The sequence below is a fragment of the Giraffa tippelskirchi genome, chromosome 2, assembly GCF_054371585.1.
Source record: "Giraffa tippelskirchi isolate mGirTip1 chromosome 2, T2T-mGirTip1v1.2.pri, whole genome shotgun sequence".
NCBI lineage: Eukaryota > Metazoa > Chordata > Mammalia > Artiodactyla > Giraffidae > Giraffa > Giraffa tippelskirchi.
The window spans coordinates 225,991,272-226,014,627 of record NC_137276.1 but is presented as its reverse complement, the minus strand read 5'-3'; the positions used below and the strand labels follow the sequence as shown (position 1 = coordinate 226,014,627).

General features: G+C 46.7%; 1 protein-coding gene across 4 annotated transcripts in view; it reads right to left on the bottom strand.

The window, feature by feature from the left end:
* Nucleotides 1–465: 465 nt before the first annotated feature.
* EVA1C (eva-1 homolog C) overlaps nt 466–23,356 on the bottom strand; it is a 95,093-nt gene continuing 72,202 nt past the window's right edge. For 3 of the 4 annotated variants that reach the window (XM_081558389.1, XM_081558369.1, XM_081558399.1), the window contains 4 exons: nt 21,958–22,101; nt 11,744–11,824; nt 10,304–10,393; nt 466–1,036 (listed from right to left, as the gene is read on the bottom strand). In XM_081558389.1, the coding sequence (XP_081414515.1) occupies nt 660–1,036; nt 10,304–10,393; nt 11,744–11,824; nt 21,958–22,101 (692 nt within the window). In that variant the 3' untranslated portion in view covers nt 466–659. The remainder of the gene's footprint in view (nt 1,037–10,303; nt 10,394–11,743; nt 11,825–21,957; nt 22,102–23,356) is intronic. The other variant, XM_081558377.1, reaches the window with a different exon arrangement.

Genomic DNA, 23,356 nt, shown 5'->3' with positions numbered 1-23,356 from the left:
AGTTTCCACAAATAAAGTTTTATTGAAACAGAGCTGTGTTCATCCATTATGTATTAGCTATGGTTGCTTTTGAGCTCCAGGGGCAGAGGTGAGTAACTATCTGACCAGAATATTTATTATTTATATTTATTTATTATTATAATATTTATTATCTTCACCTTAAAATTTTTTTTGCCAACCCTTACTCTAAACATAATACCACCAGTAAGCCTGAGGTCACTCAACTCATGCTTGCCATCTTGAATATTAGTATAATTTCTTAATGAATAGATGGAGATCTTCTAAATATCCATCTGTAAAATGAGAATGACAGCATCATCACATGAAGTTGTCATGAATATTAAATAACTTAATGCATGAAAAACAACTAGAACAGTGACTGGCATTATAAGTGCTCGATAAATGTGAACTCTAGTTCTGTTAGCATATACATATGAATTTAAATAAATAACAGAAGACAAAGACTTCTTCCCTCCAAATTTATTTTGAGATGTGCTGTAAACAGTTTGAAATGTCCCTTTAAGAACTTTCTGGCTTCCCCAGTATTGGATGGCATGACGAATTCTCCTTCACAGAAGGTACAAGTGGAACAGAGCTGGAGGGGCTTTTGGAATCTTCCCTCTTCAGAAAGCGTGCTCACATCAAGATGTATCTGGCTTTCAGTAGAACTGGCCCATGTTTCTTGGGAGTGAAGTGTCCAAACCACTGTTCATCCATATTTCCTGGATGATCTGTTCCCTGCGCTCAATCCTTTCTGCCAGCTCTGCAGCCTCTATGGAACTGTAGACAGGATATGTAGTCCTACAAAATCCTGACATTTCCCCTGGTAAATCGGAGTCAGAGGAGTCCTCCTCCCCTTCCTCATCCTGGCTGTCCTCCTCAGCCTTGTCACTTCCTGGCACCAGGTGCTCCCTTGCCACCTGCAGCTCCTGGAAGTCCTTGGTGCAGGACACTCTGATGACCAAAGCACACAACGTGAGTGCCAGACCAATGCAGACACTGGACACGAACAGCAGGGCGGCTCTCTCGGGATGGGCTGTAAAGGAAAGAGAACACGTCAGGACCTGGAGGAGCTGTCAGTCTTCACCAGGCCTAAGTCCCATAGAAACAGGTATGTGCCCAGGCAGGAGGATAATGCAGAATCCCAGTCCTGGACAGAATCTCTGAGACCATCCACAACTAACTGAGCATATACCGCTACTAATTAAAAAAAAAAAAAGGTTTGGAGCATGTATAGTCAATATATGTATGTTTATGAGAGGACACGTAGCAAAGGACCTGAGAAGCTGGACCTTCCCGAGTTCAAATGCAGACCTGCCACTCACTAGTTGTGTGACTTTTAGCAAATTACATCACCTCTCTGTGCCTCAGTTTTTGCACCTGTAAAATGGAGCCAAAACCCCTTTCTATCATAAAGTTGAGATACTTTCTATGACGCTCTCAGAACACTCAACGACACGTAACAAATGTTTAAGAAGCTGTTAGCTATTATTAATAGTAGTAAACTTCAAAAAATGAATTACATATAAAGTATGAGTGTAAGTCCTAAGATATTAAATGTTACACAGCTTAATTTCTTTCAGATTAAAAAATAAATATAAATAAAGATTCTGGTAATGAAAGTTCAACATCCAAATGATTGTATAATGGGAATAGAAGTAATGCTAATTTTTACTATGTACCCTGGTCTAAATCCTAACATGTTTAATCCTTACATTAACCCTATGTGGAAAGGACTATTCCTCTTCAGCTCTGTACCCCCTGAGGTGCTAGCATTCCCATTTGGGTAAGTAACAATCCAGCTAACTCTCTTATAATTATAGATCAGGAGTTGACAGATTTTTTCTTGTAAAGGGTCAGATAGGACATACTTTAGGCTTCGTGGGCCACAGGATCTGTATTGCAACTTCTCAGCTGTGCTGTTGCAACATGAAAGATGATACAGATATGGCTGTGTTCTAATAAAACTTTATTTACAAAACCGGCCCGTGGGCTGCACTTTGTGAATCCCCAATATAGAGACTCAGACTGAGGTCAGGGGGTGGCGTGGGGAGCCACCGTCTGAGTTTATTTGGCTTCTTTAGGTGGAGCCAGCACAGGAACTCAGCTCCTGAGCTGTGAGCAACTTGTGAGATGTACACTTAGAACCACTGGTACGTGCCCCTACGTCTCAACAGAACCATCCTCCTCCAGGCACACGGCCCCCGGTTCACTACACTCGAATAATGACTGTCGTCTCTGTTGCCTCAGTCCTTCCTGATGCAGACTGGAGGTTCAGATCTCGACGGCTGTTACATTTCATGTCCAGTCAAGAAATCCAGCCCCTGTGATCTGGCGGGAGAGCTCTAAGTGGGACACGTTATCTTCTTGAAATGTGAAACTTCCCCAGTCGGCTTCCTTCACGGCTCAAGTCACTGGTGAAGTCACCAGCCTCAAATGTTCTTTGTTGCCATCAGCCCTCTGAGCACAATCTCATTACTCTCCCTAAGTCACAGAAGTCTGAACGCAAAGCTGATTTTGGTGGGGAGAGGGGCAGTGAGCTGTGTCTGCAATGCAGACAATATATTATAACATTAAAACTATTAAATTTTAAATTAAAATATTAAAACATTATAAAAATAATGACAACATATTTTTCCCAAGAGTTAAGGTTATTTTGATCCTGGAAGTGTTGTTAGTCGCTCAGTCCTGACTCTTTGCGACTCCATGGACTGCAGCCCACCAGGCTTCTCTGCCCATGGAATTCTTCAGGCAAAAATACTGGAGTGGGTAGCCATTCCCTTCTCCAGGGGATCTTCCCAACCCAGGGTTGGAACCCACATCACCTGCACTGCAGGCAGGTTCTTTACCATCCGAGCCACTAGGGAAGCCCCAAGGTAGTTTGAAGATTTGGTCGACTGGAGCCACATCTTTTGTGTTCTATTTCTGCAAGTGGAGGTAGAAAGGGGATTGGGAGATGCTTGCATTTGGGACACAGTCGTGAAGCCATTAAGCCAGAATATTGCACAAAATGATGCTAAGATTCAAGGCCCTGATCTCAGGGGGCAAATCCTTTCTCTTTCTCTCCTTGCACATCAAAGCCTCTGCTGGGAGTGGACTCACTGCTTCTGACTCCACTCTCACCTTCCTTTCCTTCAAATCCTCCTCTTTTCTTCTCCCTCCTGCCTCCTGCCCACCACCCCCCACCCCCACTGCCCCACCAAACCTCCGGATCATTGTCTTCTCCAATCCCTCCTGTCCTCATGGTTCTGATACGGACTTTTGGTGCAGCCATAATTCAGCTTCCCCTTCTCCTGGGAAAGCCTCAACCTTGAGGCCACCAACAGCCAGGCCTACAACATCCCCTCTTACCATGCCTGCAAGGGCTGCTGTCGATGGCGAAACAGACTCCCACCCATTTATGACCTTTTCCAGCCAGTCCCATTCAGGACAGGCCAGTTCCAGGCAGATATACCCCGTGCTGGTGAAGCTTCTGGGAAACAATCATCACTCTCAGCCCCTTTCTCTCCTTGCCCACAAGACCATCATTCCCAGCAATGGTCTCATGGGTGAACAAGGGCCTCAGGCCAGGACACATGAGGTCAGCCTGACAGGTGCTAACTATGGGCTAGTTACTGTCCCCTCTTCCTTCCTTCTCTCTCTCTCCTTCCCCAACCCTATTTCTTTTTAAAGAATTAAACTAACCATGTTGTTTAGTAGCTAAGTTGGGTCTGACTAGTTGCGGTCCCATGAACTGTAGCCCACCAGGCTCCTGTGTCCATGGGATTCTCCAGGCAAGAATACTGGAGTGGGTTGCCAGTTCCTTCTCCAGGGGATCTTCCCAACCCAGGGATCAAACCCACATCTCCTGCTTGGCAGGCATGCTCTTTACCACGGAGCCACTAGGGAATCCTTAGGATATGACACATTCTCTTTATGGGTCAATACATGGCCTTCCTTTGTATTTATTCATTTAATTAAGCAATTTAAATTCTGTCATCAGCACCTGTGCTGTGAAGAAGCCCCCTGAGTGGGAGTTGGACCTCAACAATACCTGTGTCCAACCTGTGGGTTCCCCTCCTCCCAGCCTCCCCCCACATCAAGGTAACTACCACCTGCATTCCATGGTCATTCCTGCCCGGCTTGCCTTTTTATATACCTTTCTGCATCTCCATGTATTCCTAAAAGCCTTACAAAAAGGGTACAACATTACAGATTAGTGTCTGGGCTCTGGTGTTTGCTTTTAACGTAACAGTCTATGGCTGCATGCTGCTCCATTGTCTTGACTGCACTGTGGTTTGTTCAGGCAGTTGCCAGGGGGTGGAATACTGGAGTGGGTTCATACAGCCTCCATATATTGTTGATACTAGGCATTAGAGAGCATATACATGGTAAGTGACCTGTATTTTCTATCACTAAGGTGTCTTTGGATCTAGTAAATTTATCTGAAAAACAGGAAGGATAACACTTCTCCACCATTCCCACCCCCAGCTGGTCCTCTCTCTCCTTTCCTGCCCTCCTCATCCATCTTCCCCATTGGAATTGTAATCTTTTTAAAAATGCACATCAGATCGCATCCTTGTCCTACTTAAAACCTATAACCCTCTCTATCCACCTATAAGATAAAAAGCAAACCCTGGCCATCACCTGTGAAGATTGCTAGAACCTGGCCAGTGCAACAAGCCTCCTCAAATTCAACTCCACAAAGACTCGAGCCCCTGCTTTCTGCTTTCCAGCCCACTGGCCTCTCTCCAGCCCTCACGGGGCCCAGATGACTTGGCACCTTGGTGCTTCTGCACACATCGTTCCTTCTGCCTGGAATGTTCTTTCTCCTCCTCCTTATCCAGGCCTCTGTGCCCCATGCCCTGCCTGGACTCAGTCCCCGTCATTAGGTCTCATAGCCTCTCGAATGTCGCCAAGTCGCTGAGCGTATTTTATCCTTTCTCATTCCAAAGAATGCAAGCTCCCTGAGCGCTGGGGCTGAACGGCCTTGTTCTTTGCCCAGTCCCCAGTGCCCAGTCCTAACTGAGGGTGACACAGCTCTCTGCTGAGTGCTGGAAGGGAGGGGCCTTGGATCTACAGCAGTAGGCTTGGTGGCCTGGGGTGGGGGCTCCACGATGGTAGCTGCCTTTCTTCCTCTCTCCCTCTGCTCTGGGGGTGGGGACCTTGATTCTGGTGCCACCACAGCTTCTCACTCATCAGACCCTAGGCACCTCTGGCTCCCGTGGCCCTCCTGCCAAGTGATCACTCTTCAGGCTGAGATCCAATGATCAAAGATGGAAAACGTGGCAACTCTTGGGCCAGCCAACTGGATTCGAGGTTCCTAGTTAACTGAGCCAACTAGTCTGCAGTCACAGAATCACAGATGTTAGCTGATGGAGCCTTGGCTGTGAACTGGCCCAGTTCCTCCTGTTTCCACTTGCCCAAAGCCACCACCCAGCTGGGACCCAACCTCGAGTCAGAGCTCTCTCCAGAGCCCCAGGCTTTACACTAAGAGGACCTCGTCTGTTTCTAAAATCAACTGGACCACTGTAGGCTTTTGTGACCCCTTTGCCTATCATGCGTGTGCATGCTAAGTTGCTTCAGTTGTGTCTGACTCTTTGTGACCTGATGGGCCATAGGCTCCTCTGTCCATCGGATTCTCCAGGCAAGAATATCCATGGAGTGGGTTGCCATGCCTTCCTTCAGGGGACCTTCCCAACCCAGGGTTCTAGGAGATCTAAGAACATCTCTTACATCTCCTGCATCGATGTTAGGGACAGCTGGGTTCTTTACCACTAGTGCCACTAGGGAAGCCCTTTCCTATTATAAATTCTGTTAAAATAAAAGCATTAGCCTGCTTGTTACACAGAATCTTCACACTGTGCTGTTGTGGGTCTTACTCTCATTTATGAGGCCTTAGTTCCTTGCAGCTCCAGTGAATGACTTGAATTTCATCAGTGGTAGCAAGCCCTGGGGAGTCTCACCAAGGTGGCCCGTGGCCTTTAAGGGTCCCTTGACCCTTAGATCTCTGGTCTACACCCAACACAGCTCCAGCTCAAACTTACTGTGTCTAAATAAGACACCAAGGGACTGGGCAAGAGTTCCATCCTGGGGGGCCCTGCTACCGCCGGGTGAAAGCACAAGGCATGCTGGGCCTGGTCTGAAAGCACTTAGGGATGTGATAATAACTTTCTGTCGTGGAAGCAAAGATTAGAGGCCGTGGGAACACTTCAGAACCCATACCTCCGTGACAAGGCGGTGCTGATTTCCCATCCTTCTCCCTGACAGGGGATCATGTAACTCCAACTTCGGAATGTGTTATGATACTTCTGTTTCATTGTGGGTCTGTCTGATATCCTGGAGCTCTTTTCACATGAAACAATGACACCCTCCCAATGCAGGAGAAATGCTGCATTCTCACTCACAGCCCCAGTTACCCCCATGCACCCCGGAAGTCCACAGTGAGCTCTGCCAGAGGCCAAGGACACACACAGGCCCAAGTTCAAGGCAGGTCAGAAACACTAGGCCACGAAGGGCAAGAAACATTAATAAAATGCTCACTAGATGGAATGGAAGACATCAAGTTCTGAGCAAGACTAAATAAATATCCTTTGACACAATCTTCAGCTGAGCCAGCTAACAAAGTCACTTCCCCAAATCTCCAACACACACACACATACATTCATACACACACACACTCACACACACAGAGACACACACACATACACTCACACAGAGACATACATACACACATCCATCCCTTTCCATTTCCCTAACTTTGAAAATTTTCTATGAGCTTCTTCAGACCCATGATCTAAATTCTAGAATGAATTCAGTAAATATGTCTATATTATTGAGAAGAGGGTAAATTCAAACGTGGGCTTCCCCAGTGGCACTGTGGTTAACAGTTTGCATGCCAATGCAGGAGACTGTGTCTCCACATCCTGGGATAAGCCCCTTGATTCTGGGTTCTAGTCTGCTGGTCCCCCGTGTGCACTTGGTTGCACTAATGTGACAAAGCTATCTGTAGCCTGACCTGAAGACATGTTCTTTTCATTTGCTCAGTCCATTGTCTATCTGGTGATTTTGCCAGGATCTTCCCAGCTCACTCTTGGTAGCTTCTGCTGGGACCTCTCCAGTAGGAGGGCCTCCTCCTTTCAGTGGGTGCCCAGGGAGACTAGTCCAGCCTTCAGATCACATCCCTACATCGAGGATGAAGATGCCACTGAGGGCTGGCTGGGGCACCACTTTCTAGTGATGATGAAGGTGATACTCTCATCATGCGATGCTCGTGTTGAAACGGCTCAGCCTAAGGTCCTGCCCTTCACTACAATGTGCTGGCCCAACCAGTGAGGAGGGTGCTGTGAGCTGGGGACCATTCAGAAGAACCACCCAAAGGGTAACATGCCCAGGAAATTCACAGGCAGGGGCAGAGGCCCCTGTCCCCTTAAGACTTTGTTAGCTTCTGTGATTTGATGAATGAACTTCTAGTAGCAGCGTCATTTCATTAACACCCGACACAGCACATTCAGAGTCTCTTTCTCTTTGATATGAAATTTTGGCTTGGCCTCGGAACGTGCCTAAACATCCCTCAATAAAACCCAATAACCCATCGAGTCTGTATGTTCCTTAAAAATTGGATATCTACAAACAGCAAATACAGGGTGATGATAAGATACAGGATAGCTCATGAAACTAGAGGAGGACTCAGCATCTGGACACTAATTAACTGTTAACTGTGTATCTACTCGGTGCCAGCTCTGTATCAGCCACTAGGATATGGCAATGACTAGGATGACAAGCATCTTAATGTCTAGTGGAGAGATGGGTGCCTAATAAGTAAATCTCTCCAATGACTTCTGGTGCTAATGCTAAGCTGAAGCTCCGATACTCTGGCCACCTGATGCAAAGAGCTGACTCACTGGAAAAGACCCTGATACTTCGAAAGATCGAGGCCAGAAGGAGAAGGGGGCAGCAGAGGATGAGATGTTTAGATAATATCACTGACTCAATGGACATGAGTTTGAGCAAATTCCAGGAGATAGCAAAGGACAGGGAAGCCTGGCATGCTGCAGTCCATGGGGTCACAAAGAGTTGGACACAACTTAGCGGCTGAACAACAACAACTGGGAGTGATAAGTGTGTAAGAGGATAGACAGGGATGGAGGGAAGCTAATTCAGATCACTTGAGGACATGAGGTTTCCATCCTTCAAAATTCTGAAGGGCACACGTCTCTCTTGGAGAAGTTGGAGGGCAGGTTTTGTATCAGTTGAGTTGGATCCTGCCCTGCTGCTGGGCACTCGGTGTCCTCAGGCACATGGCTCAACTCCTCTGAGTCTCAGCTTCCTTGAGCAGAAGAAGGGATGAGTCCCTCTCTCAGGGTCACTACTATGTATTGTGACCTCTGAAATTCATGCACTGAAGCCTTAACCCCCAATGTGACTATATTTGGAGACAGAACCTATAAGGAGGTAATTAAGTTTCAATGGGGTCATAAGGGTGGGGCCCTGATCCAACAGGATTAATGTCCTTATAAGAAGAGACACCAAATGGAATCTAAAATATGACACAAATGAACTTACCTACAGAACAGACTCACAGACATAGAGAATGGGCTTATGGTTGCCAAGAAGGAGGGGGAGGGTGGGGGAGGGTTGGACTGGGAGTTTGGGATTAGCAAATGCAAACTATCATATATATGATGGGTAAACAACAAGATCCTAGTGTATAGCACAGGGAACTACATTACATAGCCTGTGATAAACCATAACAGAAATGAACATGAAAAAGAATGAATATGTATATTAATATATGTGTAACTAAATCACTTTGATTACAGCAAAAATTAACATAATACTTTAAATCAACTATAGTTCAGTTTAAAAAAAGAAGACACATCTAGTGTTTTCTTTCTCTCTTTCCCTCCCTGCTGTGTGAGGACATAGGGAAAGGCTGTCTACAAGCCATGAGACAGCCCTCACTAGGCACCAAACCCGCCGGAACCTTGATCATGGCCTTCAAGCCAGAAAGAAAATACATTTCTGTCATTTAAGCCACTCAGTCCATGATCTCTTGTTAAGAGCTGAACAAGACGGTTGTTGAGGAGAATGGCACAGCCCAGAGTGGCCGCAGCACATGAGCGGCCTAGTCGTCATGTCTGTGTGAAGGATTTTCATATGGCCTTTCCACCAAGGGGCTCTCTAAGGACTTTGAAAATATGGGATATGTTCAACAATAAAAATCCTTACATCTCTTAAGTTTGACAGAAATCAGGAACAGAAATGGGATGGAGAGGATTCTCAACAACCACACAACCACCACACAGGGGGAATACTGGTAAGAAGGTCCCAAGATTATTCCAGCTCCTGGGTTGAGGTGTTTCCTCAAGCCTTTATTATCCTCTATGGAAGGCTTACTCCAAATAGCCCCAGCTCTGGCAAGGGCTCGAATAAGTCATGTCATAATGTGTTCTGTTACCATGTATTTTACAAAAGTCCTCAGAAGTTTTGGCTCCCTGAACAGAGTCAGGCAGGCATTGCCGAAACTTGCAGAGTCAACATTCCAAAATACGGTCCATCCGGAGGTAAGCAGAGAGGCTGATGGGGAAAGACGGCGTGCACCAAGCCCTTGCTGATGAGCCCTTCGGGCTCCGCTAATTAAGGAGGATGGAGTCTGATTGATCCTTGAGGGGAAGATTATCAGGGAAACCTTGGCAACCACGAACAGTAACGCTGGTGACTCAGAAAGGGTCTCTGCCTCTACAGACCACGACCTGTTTTGTTCACTAAGTCATCTTTCGGCTCAATGTTCTTCCAGCCAAGGGTGGAATTCAATAATCCTGTGCCCTTCCCAAGTTTTCGAGCCGGAAAATGCATTCCTCAGCTTCCTACTTTGCAAAGCGGAAAATTCCCCTGGAGACCAGCTGCTGCAGAGTGTGACTTAAGCGCTCGCTGCCTCTCTCTGTGGTTTTCTTGTTGATCACCAGTAGGACCAGTACCTACATTCAGGCCTCTGTGCTTCTGGACTGTAGAAGACTGCAGTTGGTGCATCAAATTTAAAGTCTGTTTTCTTTAATATTTATTTATTTGGCTGTGCTGGGTCTTAGTTGCGGCACATGGGATCTTTAGTTGAGGCATGCGGGACCTTCTTTTGTTGTTGTTGCAGCATGTGGGATCTGGTTCCCTGACCCAATAGGCTCCCAGTACTGGGAGTGCAGAGTCTTAGCCACTGGAAAAGCAGGGAAGTTCCCCGTTTTCTTTAGCCATCCAAGTGTTACAATTAAACAGAGCATTTGTGAATAAGAATTCAGTAAATCCATCTAGGAAGTTTTCAATTACCTACCTCTAATATAAGCAAATGCTGCCAACGAGTGGCTGACAATCACACCATCTTTCCTCAGAACCTTCGGTTCCCTTGGGTCAAGGTCTACACCTGTTTCATTAAAAAAAAAAAAAAAATTGTAAAGCTGATTAATCACAACTGTTGCCAGTTTGCATTTTGTTCCTAAACCAGGACTGCCATCATAAATAAAAAGTCACAGAAATCCAATAAGTGGGCCTTTGACAAAATTAGGGACAACTGAGCCAGAAAGAGCATTTTAGCAGACAGTCTCTGAAAATATTTAGAAATTCTAAAATGTGTTGGTTCCAGCTTCATTCATCCACTCTACTGCAGAAAGGAACACATTTCTTTTTCCATTCTAAAGGCAATGGCACTCATCATACCTCTGGGAGATTTAAAAATGTCCCACTTAACAACAGAACTGCTGTCTTCTCTGTTGACCATAGATAAGAAGGCCTTGAATTATGGAGGGAAGTTGCGCTGGAAACGTCTTTGGAAATGATGGCAAAATTCAGAGCAGATCTGGTTTCAGATGCCTGGTTAGGTTGCTGTCATGGAGTTTAGGGGCCCCTGACAGGGCAGCTTATGGCCTCTGGGAACCCCTGGGAATGTTAGATAGGGTTTTCAGGCCTCCACTGCAGGGGGACCAGGATATTCATGGGATCCTGGTAGGAGCCCTGTTAGAAAGAGCAGAGAGGATGAGGGAAGCAGAGCCTGATGGGAGAGCTGGAGGGGCAGAACTAGAATATTAACAATAGTCATCCTAGGCTTTGAGACTATGGAGGAGTTCTATTTTCTTGATATTTTCCTGTGTGTTCCATATCAAGCATACTTTACTTTTGTACTTAGAAGGAAAAGACTTCATAAATGGAATTCAAGTAACACAAGACCAACTCTCAACCCACAAAGTGCAATATCTTATACAGACTGTCCTGGGGGCCTCTGTAGTTTCCATTAGGAGCCCCAAGGGTCTAAATTCCATTCTAGATTTGATTTTAAAGACAAACCCAAAATGTTCATTCCCTTAATTACCAAAGTCTAGGGAAAACCTCAGGCAGAAGGGCATATATGGATGGAGGTCTGCAGATCCAGCCTGGGTCTGACCCTTCAGGTTCCCAAATGGGATTATCTTTCCAACAAGCCCATCAGATAATCCAGGAACCCCAGATTGATTTCTGAGCAGATCTCCTTTTTCAAGGTGATTTTTTCCTTTAGGAAATAAGAGGGGAATGGAAGGAGGATTTATCCTACTTATAATTCAAAAGACCACACGTTGGCCACCATGAGTAACCATCTGCCACCACTCTGCCATTCTCAGAGCTGGCAGCTCACACACCTGAGGTCCCTTTGTATCCTAACCAGTGTGCATCCACTTGTGGTCACATGGCGCTGGTCACCTTTACTTAACGAGAAATCTTAGTAGTAAGCCATAAACATTACCATAGTCACCATCTTTCTGCTTCACAGAAGGTTTTAGATCAGCAACCGATGGATCAATTGCTGTGAGTATATTCTTGGGAACTAAAAACCAAAAAGAGATATTTTAGATACTTTAGATACCTAACAGATCTTTAAAACGTCCTGTAGATAAGATTTAAAAAGATCAATTTTCAAATCACTACATATATCATTCACTTTGCTTATCCAACACACTCACACATACACCAATGGTACTCATGTGATCATCAAATGTCCCAGAAAGGTTATCCTTTAGATCTATCTTGCAGTATTAAAAAAAAAAACCCAACACCATGGAGAACAAATAAAGAAAATATGGTATATCTATCCCATAGAATAATAGTTAGTTGGCTTCCCTGGTGGCTCAGTGGTAAAGAATGTAATGTAAGAGCTGCAGGTTTGATCCCTGCCTTTGGGAGGGTCCCCTGGAGAAGGAAATGGCAACCCACTGCAGTATTCTTGCCTGGGAAATCCCATGGGCAGAGGAACCTGGTGGGCCATAGTCCATGGGGTCATAAGTGAGCCAGACAAGAGTTAGCAATATGGTATATCTATCTAATAGAATAATATTTAACAATAGCAAGGAATGGAGTCTAATCACTGTTTGGGATCCTCTTGGTTTGGTTCCAGGATCCACCTTGGATACCAAAATACACAGACGCTCGATTCCCTCATATAAAATGGCATCTGATTTGCATGGAACTCACCCAATACCCTATCGTATACTTTAAACCATCTCTAGGTTACTGACAATACTTAATACAATGTAAATAGCCATAAATACAATGCAAATGTATTACTGTAAATAGCTGTCAGTGTGGAGTAAATTCAAGTTTTGCTTTTTTGGAACTTTCAGGATTTTTTTTTCAAATATGTTCAGTTCTGTGGTTGGTTGAATCCATGGATGTGGAACCCACAGATACAGAAGCCTGACTGCTACAACATGGATAAACCTCAAAAACATCATGCTCAGTGAAAGAAGCCACACGCAAGACCACATATGGTATGATTCCATTCATACGAAATCTCCAGAAAAAGGCAAATTTATAGGGACAGAAAGTAAAGTAGTGGTTCCCCGTGACTCAGTGGTAAGAATCTGCCTGCATTGCAAGAGACAAGGGAGACACGGGTTCCATCTCTGGGTCGGGAAGATCTCCTGGAGGAGGAAATGGCAACCCACTCCAGTATTCTTGCCTGGAAAATCTCATGAACAAAAGAGCCTGGCGAGCTACAGGCCAGGGAGTTGCAAAAGAGTAGGACAGGACTGAGCGACTGAGCACACACAAGACCGAGGTGGGGATGGGGACTGACCACATATGCCCGTGAGAGAACTTTGGGGGATCGTGGAGATGTTTTAAAATTGGAGTGTGGTGAAAGCTGCACTTGTGTACATGCTCAGTCATGTGCGACTCTTTGTGACCCCAGGCTCCTCCGTCCGTGGTATTTCCCAGGCAAGAATGCTGGAGTGCGTTGTCATTTCCTTCTTCATGGGATCTTTCTGACCCAGGGATCGAACTCACATCTCCTACCTTGGCAGGCAAATTCTTTACCACCGAGCCACCTGGGAAGCCTGGTGAAGGCTGAACAGCTCTGTATGTTTACCAGAAATCACTGAATTGTTTCTTCGTGAACTGGGTGAATTTTAAGGTATGTAAATCACACCGCAAGAACCTTAACGCTGAACATCAACTTCCCTGAGATACAGTGAAACAAAATGAATGGAACCAACTCAAAACCCAGCACTGACCTCTTCCAGCTGCAGTTCTGCTTTCTGCCCACAGCTCTTAACTCATCGCTTTCTTAATAAGCCTACAGAGAATTTGAAGGCTCCGTGCTAGAGTGCAGCTCTCCGTATTGTAAGAAAGGATGACAGAAAAATAAAGAGAGAGGGCAGTGTAATAGACTCCCATGGAAGATGGTTCAAGAGTCTGCCAAATTGACCCTAAGCATAAACTATCCGGATCTCAAGACCCTCCAGGCAGGATGGTGGCAGGAGTCAAACAGGAGGGCAAAGCATGAGTTCTGAAGACCCCCGCACTGCAGCCCAGCTGGGAGAAGGGAGAGGAAGCCAAGTGTTTTTGCTACAGAAAACTGTTTATTTTTATTTGTTCTTCGGCCCAGCTGGGATCTGGGAGAAATGGGAAATAGAAGTGAAGCCAATACAAACTGGGCAAGTTCAACTGTGCTGATTTTTTTTTTTTTTTTTTTGCAAAAGCGCTGGTAAGACATTTCTAGCAGCAAGAAAACCTCATTTCCTTTCTCAAAGTGCTTAACAGAAGTCTTCTGGGGGATGTCCCGGGATGTTCCTACATTGTGAATATCCCACGAGCAGGAGGCCCTGGTGCCTTTGTGACTGTTAGCAGAGGGGGTCACTTTTCAGGGTGGCATGGTGACATTGCTGGAGGTGGTGGACGTTGTCCAGCCCCTCCCTGGGAATGCCCCTTGGCCAACAAGCCCGCTGCTGATCCCGGGACCCCTGGTGGTTCCCCACAGAGCTGAGCTGTGCTGCCCCGGATGCTTTCTGATGAGACAGGCTCTCCATCACTTCTGCACCCTGATCCCTCAGCAGGAGTGAGCTTTCTCTGCAGGAGTGGTGCTTCTTTCCCACGTCTCATCTCTTGGCTTGTTCTCAAGATACAGTGGGAGGAGAGTTGGGATCCCTGCAAATGCCAGAGGCTTTTCAATGCAGAAAAGATGGACTGCTCGGAAATGAAGGGCACTGTGGGATGAGGTTTGCAGAATAAAATGTGAAATTGCCTGTGTATGCTATAGGTTGGGCTTCCCTTGTGGCTCACCTGGTAAAGAATCCGCCTGCCATGTGGGAGACCTGGGTTCGATTCCTGGGTTGGGAAGATCTCCTGGAGAAGGGAAAGGCTACCCACTCCAGTATTCTGGCCTGGAGAATTTCATGGACTGTATAGTCTATGGGGTCACAAAGAGTCGGACATGACTGAGCGACTTTCACTTTTTCCACATGCTATAGGTACAGGGAACTTGACCATTTACTGCTGGAAAATGGCTCTCAGGGTGGGAGAATCTTTTCAGACCTTTAAAATAACAACAGTTATGAACACACCTGTCAGATTCTCATATCTCCTGTTTCAAACTGATTCAGAATAAGGACAGGCACCGGGTGTGAATTATTACCACCCCACAAACCCAGTCCTCTCCATTTGAGGTGAAAAATGTTAGTTGTTCAGTCGTGTTTGGCTCTTTGCAACCCCATGGACTGCAGCCCACCAGGCTCCTCTGCCCATGGAATTCTCCAGGCAAGAATACTGGAGTGAGTTGCCATGCCCTCCTCCAGAGGATCTTCCAGACCCAGGGAGTAAACCTGGGTTTCCTGCATTGCAGGTGAATTCTTTACTATCTGAACCACTGGGGGAGCCAGCAAACCACTTTTCACGGAGCTCCCACTGTGTGTCGGAGCCTGTGCTCAGCGTTTAAATGATGTCTCTTGCACAGGCCTCTCAGTGACTGAGTCCTCTTAGTGAAGATGTATAACATCCCCGCTTCTGCAGATGGGAAAACTGAGGCTCAGAGATGCACCTAGTAAAGAGTGAAGCTTCAATTCCTAGTCTCACTCATATATGCCCTTGCTCTTCTCTATGACATTGGGACATTCAGCCTCTGGCAACTGGAGAAAGAAGAGGACGAGATGGTTGGATGGCATCACCGACTCAGTGGACATGAGTGTGAGCCAGCTCCGGGAGATGGTGAAGGACAGGGAAGCCTGGCGTGCTGCAGTCCATGGGGTCCCAAAGAGTCAGACACGACTGAGTGACTGAACAACAACAACAACCAAGACGCAAAGTGATTCCCACTCAGATCGTCCCTCTCCATCTGTTAGATGAACCAGACAAACCATAGATGACGATTCTAATGGGCTCCAATGGTTCGCTAAATTTAGGCAGACCCCCTTCCTGAATTTATTTTCTCCCTTAATAAGTCTGTGTCAAGCCTGGACCAGAGCAGCTTTAATAGAGAAGCCTCCCCGGGTTGAAATTAGAGCCCCAAGTAATTTTTCACATCAGAGACAAAAGAGACCTCTGCTTTACTGTCGTTGCTTTTCACTAGGTACCCACATCGCACGAGCATCTCCGAATCCTGGCATCCCCTCACCCTGCCTGTCCCAAACTTGCACCACCCATTCCTCCTGTCCCAATCCTGGCACTTTCTATTCCTCCTGTCCCCTAATGCCAGCACCTACTGAAGGGGGCACCCCACATTCTGGCACCACCATCCCTCTTGTCCCCAAATCCTCTTGGCGCCCATCTCCTGGGAGGAGCCGCAGACTCCTGGCTGAGGTCCGCATGTTTCCTGTCCTTCTCAGGAACTGTCAGGGCAGGGATGTGGGTTGTTCCTCTGTCTCGGTGACCCTCGAGGATCACTGGCTTTGGGCCCAGGGAGAAGCCCTCTCTGAGAAGGAGAGGGGAAAAGCTGACCGAGTTCTCTGGGTCTGCCTCCTCCTATGAGGAAGAAAGTCTAAAACCTAATCCCATCCAAGAAGTGTGGCTAATAACAAAACTTGGATAGAAATTGAGAGCCAGGACCTCATCTAGCCATGCATTAAAGAAGAGTGCTCAAGCGAAACATCTCCCGGCACAATCAATGACCAAGGGTCTGACATGAGCCAGACCCGCTGCCTACAGTTCAAAGAGCAAAAGGCCTAAAGCCTGAATCATTCCCTTGAGGGTATATACAGAGGCTGAAACTAGCCCAGCCAAAGAGCAGTGAGGGAGGGAAAGGCAGGATTAAATGAAGCCAAAAAATAGAAGGCGTGTTCTTATTAAAATGCAAATTACATACGTTTCCAGAGAAAACCCTCCAAAGGCTCCCCTCTGCCCTTAGTGTTAAGTTGCTAAGTCACGTCCAACTCTCTGTGACCCCTGGACTGTAGCCCACTAGGCTCCTCTGTCCATGGGATTTCCCAGGCAAGAATGCTGGAGAGCGTTATCACCGCCTTCTCCAGGGGATCTTCCTGACCCAGGGATTGGACCCAGGGATTGAACCCCTGTCTCCTGCATTGCAGGCGGATTCTTTTACCATCTGAGCCACGAGGTGCCCTCAGGTACAAGCCAACCCTTAGTCTCCGAGGCTCCGAGGCCCTGTGCTCACCTCCCAGTATTTGCCTGCACTTCACCTCGCTGACTCTTATACACCTGGTCTCACTTGACCCACTTCCCTGGGAAGCCCTCCTGGTCTCCTACGTCACCAGGGTCTGGAGTCACCACATTCCATCCCATGAGGGCAGAGACCACAGTGCTCACTGTGCTGATGCACCCTCCCCCCAACCCAAAGGGTGGGGTAACCTCCTGGGTGGGCATCTCAAGATTGCTGGGCAGGACAGCAAAGCCTGAGTGGAGACCACAGTTAGAAGCCGGGTATTGGAACAGACATCAATTGGGTGGAGCTTCCCTGAGCCTTGGGCTCCCCTGATAGCTCAGTTGGTAAAGAATCCACCTGCAATGCAGGAGACCCTGGTTCGATTCCTGGGTCGGGAAGATCTGCTGGAGAAGGGATAGCTACCCACTCCAGTGTTCTGGCCTGGAGAATTCCACGGACTGTATAGTTCATGGGGTCACAAAGAGTCAGACGCGACTGAGCAACTTTCCTTCACTTCCCTAAGCCTCTTATGTAAGAGCATCTTGATTAGGGCAGGAGGTTGGCTGGGCCGCTCTCTGGCAGCCAAGTTTATAATCATATCATGTCACATGGTCTCTGGCCACGGCAGATCACAGGAGGGGGCTATCTGACCCCAGCCCAGCCAATGAACAGCTCGCTGGTAGGAATTTGTAAGGAAGTTGCCAGATTGGCAGTCTTCATATTGTTAGAACATAAAAATGTAACGTAAGAATCACCTGGGTTGTGGGGATGACCATATGCCACCTAGCCCAGGCTCAGAGAAAAATTGTAGAGGGGAGAGCGAGAGAGAGAGAAGGAGACAGACAGACAGACAGACAGAGAGACTCCATGTTCGTGAAGTTTCTGGTTTAGTCCCACCCTGAGGCTTTGTTTCCTGGTCTGGCTTCTAAAGATGGTCTTCTAGCCATAGGCTACCTCCCCAACCCAACTCACTTTTGGCTTAAACCAGCTCAAATTAGTTTCTTTGCTCATAGCCGAAGGAGTAAGACAGATCCGCTTAGAAATTAATTCCTGACATCCTTCATTTCTGTATGAACTTCCACATCAGTGGGAATATATATTATATATACATATTTTTTAAATATAAAATGCCCCCATCCCACGCCCCATTTGGTGATCTAAAAAAAATATACAGACATTGCAAATCACTTGCTAATGATTCAGGTTTCACAGTGACGACCCATCTGTCAGGGGGAGAAATGATTTAAACATGTCAACCACTTAGAAGGTGATTAGAAGTGATGAGCAGTTGCCTCAGAAGGCATCTGTTTGGATGGGTCGGGGAAGGGGGAGGAGGGGTTGGGGACCCTGAGCTGCTCAGAGTGAGGAGGGGAGGGGTTGGGGACCCTCCCCTTTAGAGTAACTCCTGGGGAACCACACGGAAGACAAGGGGGGAACTGTCCATGGTCCCACATTCGAAACGAAGACACAAAGCCCCCTCTCTGACCTCGGCCTCCGATCCTCCAGTGAACTCACTAAGATGCCTCCCCCACCATCCTCTGACCTCATCCGAACCAGTGAGCCTGAAGGAGTCCTTGCCCCCCAGCGAGCCCTCACGCATCTAGCTGGATGCACCCACCAACCGGGCAGACCAGCGTCCCCGAGAACTTCGACCACTAACCCCGCAGGCCCTCGACACACCCAGCTAGCATCACCACCGTCCTTTCTGAAGTCAGCCTGTCCTCCGGCCCCCACGACCCTCACTTCAGACCTTCATCTTCTCTATCCCCCTCCCCTTCCCCTCCCCCGCCCCATCCTCACAGCTGACCACCTCGGTTCACGCTTATTTTGAGAAGACGAGAGCCATGCGGTTGGAACTCCAAGCTGTCCCTCCATCCACTCCCAGAGCCTCTGCTCCCACCCGATGGTGACAAAGGACACATCCTTCTGGCCCTCGTCACCTTCTCTGGACCCCAATCTTTCCAAATAGGCCAGGTGCCTCCAGCATCTCAAATGTCTTCCTACTTTCCCAAACCTCTCCAATCCGCCCAATTTTTACCATGTCCTCTAGCCCGCTTCCAGTCTAACTGGTCTCTGCTTCCGTCCCACTCCAACCCACCCTCTACCTTTCAGCCAGAGCGGTCCTTTAAGAGTCTAAACATCATCACTGAATGAGTCTCCCACTGGCACCTCCTCCCAGGCCCCACAGGACCTGATCCTGGCCCCCTCCTGTACCATCTCACCCCCCTCCCTCCTCACCCACTCACCCCTCCTCTCCCACTCAGCATCTGCCAGCTCACACCTGCCCACCCCTCAGAGCACAGGGGCAAATTCACCCCCAAGGACGGTTCTCTTTGGAAGATCTCTCTATCTCATTTCTCCCCCAAAACTAAAAGGGCTCCTCTACCATTATCCTTCTGCACAGCATCCTGGCCTTTTCTTTTTAAAAAAAAAAAAAAAATTATTTGGCTGCACTGAGTCTCAGTTGCGGCATGTGGATTCTCCCTGACCAGGGCTCTAACCTTGGGCCCCCTGCATTGGGAGCTCAGAGTCTTAGCCACTGGACCACCAGGGAAGTCCCATTCTGCCCTTTGCTGAAACATCATTCATCACAGTGGGTAAAGACAGATTTCTCTGGTTATTTGTTTAGTGTTCTGCTCATCTCTCTTCCCCCAGGGCTTCCCTGGTGGCTTGGATGGTAAAGAATCTGCCTGGAATGTGGGAGACCTGAGTTTGATCCCTTCTCCTGGAGGAGAGCATGGCAACTCACTCCAGCATTCTTGGCTGGAGAATCCCATGGACAGAGGAGTCTGGCGGGCTACAGTCTATGGGGTTACAAAGAGTCAGACATGACTGAACGATTAAGCACATCTCTCTTCCCCCACTGATAATTCATAACGACATCTTCTTTTCTTTTTTAACTAAAAAACACCCACAATGTGCTGAATGAGTGAATGAAGAAGAGGAAGCTTGGGCTAGGATGTGTGACCGCCCCCCCCTCCCCGCCCGGTCCTGAAAGCCCACCCTGTCTTAGCTAAAAGGTGCCTCAGCCTGGGCACTGCCCTCACCTCGCCCATGAAGCCACACCAGGAAATCCACCTTATTTACAGGTTAATGTCCTGCCCTTCCTTCCACGCTCAGCTAGAGAGACCTGCAGTTGCCAGAACTTCGGACTGACCTGTGCGGCTTTTTGGGGTTTCCCAGGCGGTGCCAGCACTAAAGAACTCGCCTGCTAATTCAGGAGACATAGAGATGTAGGTTCCATCCCTGAGTGGGGAAGACCCCCTGGAGGAGGGCACAGCAACCCACTCCAGTACTCTTGCCTTGGAGAATCCCAGGGACAGAGGAGCCTGGCAGGGCTGCAGTCCACGGGGTCGCACAGAGTCGGACATGATTGGAGCAATTTAGCATGCACATGTGACTTTTTGAGTTTCTTGAGGAAATTCAGCCAGAATAGGTTCCAGGCTACCCAGAGCTGCTTCACACGGGAACCAGTAAAGACTGGAGGGCAAATAAAACCATGCCTCCTGGAACGTGAATGTGGGCACTATTATTTTGGGAATATATTTCTGTAGTTACTTCACTGTACCTATTCCAGTACTGATATTGCAGAGGACATATTTAGCTCAGGATATAAAAGGCTGGAGTTGCAACAAAATGTTATTGGGCTGTAAAAAGGAATGATGTACTGGCACACACTCCAACATAGAAGCATCTTGAAAACATACTAGGTAAAGAAGCCAGTCACAGAGAATCACACATTGTCCAATTCCATTTATACAAAATGTCCAGAAGAGCTAAATCCATAAGATGGAAAGTGGTGGTTGCTTGGGGTAGGACTGGGGGGCAAGAGGTGGATTGGGAGGTGACTGCTAAAGGGTCCAGGGTTTCTTTGGGAGGTGATGAGACTCTTCTTAAATATTTTAAAAATTTCATTTATTTTACTGACTGTGCATATTTGATCTTAGTTCCTTGACCAGGGATCAAACTTCTATCCCTTCAGTAGAAGCTTGGAATCTTAACCACTGGACTGCTAGGGAATTCCCAAGAATGTTCTTAAGTTAATTGCAATGGGAATTGCACAATTCTGTGACTCTATTGAGACCACTGATTTGTATGATTAAGGGGTGAACTGTACAGTTTGTGATTTATAGCTCAATAAAGCTGTTACAAAAAAAAAGAGAAAAGGCTAGGGGTATCTGGCAGGGGGAAAGAGGTTTCCATGAGCAGAACTATTGGGTTCTTCAGTTACAATGTGCTTTGCTTTCCCTTTGCTTCTATACTTATTCGAAAAAAAAAAAGAAACCCACACCAGTCCATGTGTCAGGATTACAAACCAGAAATCCATGGTACCCTCAGAGGGTAATTAACACTTGATTTTTAAATGTAGCTTTATAAAATTGGAGTCGAATGAACCAAGAATTTCATTTTACGATTTGAAGACACTAGGAAAACAAAGTAAGGCTGTCATGTAACATATTTAAAGGCTGTAGGTAAGCATTTGATCTGTTGGCTTAACCTCAGGGATACATCGATAAAATGCCTGTTGGCAGTCCAGAGAATTAGTCATTTTAGGGGCCCAAATGCAAGACTGGAAGATTAACTAGGAGTCAAGTGGTACTCCATGAACTTACATGACATATCCATAAATTCTAGAGCCTCCTGAGAACTCAGATTAAAATCGTTCTTCGCAGTGACATCCACTTTATCCCATTTCCTTATTCTTCTCCTTCCCTCCCCTCTTGTCGCCAATCTCATTACTAAAAGCATTTTTTTTTTTTTGGCCACGTGGCATCAGGATCTTAGTTTCCCTACCAGGGATCGAACCCATGTCCCCTGCAGTTGAAGGGCAGAGTCCTAACCACTGAACCGCAGGGAAGTCCAGCTAAAAGCACTTTTGACCCAAGAAAATTCTATTGCTTATCTGACATGGATGTTATAAACAAGGATAAAGGACAGGAGGAAGGCTCATGAGTATGAGAGAAGACCATAGTGTCAGGGTGTGTAGGGAGGATGCATGACTTGTTGTTCGAGACCTCCTTCTGTTCACACGACCACCGCCTCCCCAGGAGGAAGGGTCTCCAAACAGCTGGCGGAGGGCGTATCCTTACCACACGCGTAGAAGACTGAGAGGTATTTTTTCACTCCTGGCAGACAGGGGCTTCCAAAATGGCGGTTGTTGACAAGGATTTTGCACCTCTGCTTCCCGTAACATCTCCTGGATAACACTTGCAGAGCCGAGTAAGACAGACAATCTGAGAGGCAGGAGACATCAAAAACTTTTAGGTTAGAATCCATGTATGGCTCCGGTTATTTTCTGAGCCAGACTTCACAGTTCATGGAGATCAGCTGTGATTATTTGATTATTTTCCATCTCATTAAAGCCACCCCACAGTAGGCTGAGTACTATACAGGCAGTGCTGGAAGGGCTTACTTTAATCAGCTTACTCTAATACTCTGCTGTCATTGTCTGAAAATCTATCTAAATATTATATTGTGTTATATATTATAATATTAGAGATTTACTAAAATTTTATTTTCTCTTTTTAGTTTTTATTGGAATATAATTGCTTTATATAATGTTGTGTTAGTTTCTGCTGTACAACAACATGAATCAGCTATAGGTATACATCCATCCCCTCCCTCTTGAGCTTCCCTCTCACCCACACCCCCATCCCAACCCTCTAGGTCATCACCGAGCACCAGATTGAGTTACCTGTGTTATACAGCAGCTTCCCACTAATTATTTTACACAGAGTAGTGTACATCTGTCAATGCTCCTCTTCCAGTTGATCGCCCCTCTCGCTTTCCCCTGCTCTGTCCACATTTCAATTCTCTGCATCCATGTCTCTATTTCTGCCCTGCAAATAGGTTCATCTGTACCATTTTTCTAGATTCTGTATATATGCATTAATATGCAATGTCTGTTTTTCTCTTTTTGACTTCACTCTGTATGACAGATACTAGGTGCACCCACGTCTCTACAAATGAGCCAATCAGAAATCCTTATATATTTCTGAACAAGGGGTCCCATATTTGCATTTTACACTGCCCCTGCCCAGTCATGTAACTGGTCTTGCATACACAACAGGCAAAACATGTAGAACACTGAAGAAAGATTCTTTCTTTTATTCTTTTAGTTTAGTTATTGGTTACCGCTCCTTGAAACAGTTTAGTTATTGGCTTATTTTGAGAATCCTTCTCTCCTATGTGAACATAAGCACTATGAGGACAGGGGCTATTTCTATTTTGCTCATCATCTAATTTTCCCAGCCTGACCCACTGTGGAAATCCAATGGCTGATGAATGAATGAATGAAAAATGGACAGATGGATGAATAAACACAAGGACAGCTCTTTCAGCACCCTGGCACAATATCTTCACAGTTAGTAAATATTAACTGAACACATATGGAGAATGAGGCACTGTGCTATGTGCAGTCAGAAAAAAAAACAACTGAGAAGCCCGCCCTCCATTCACAGGATGTGTAATGGGGCTGGAAAGACAAAG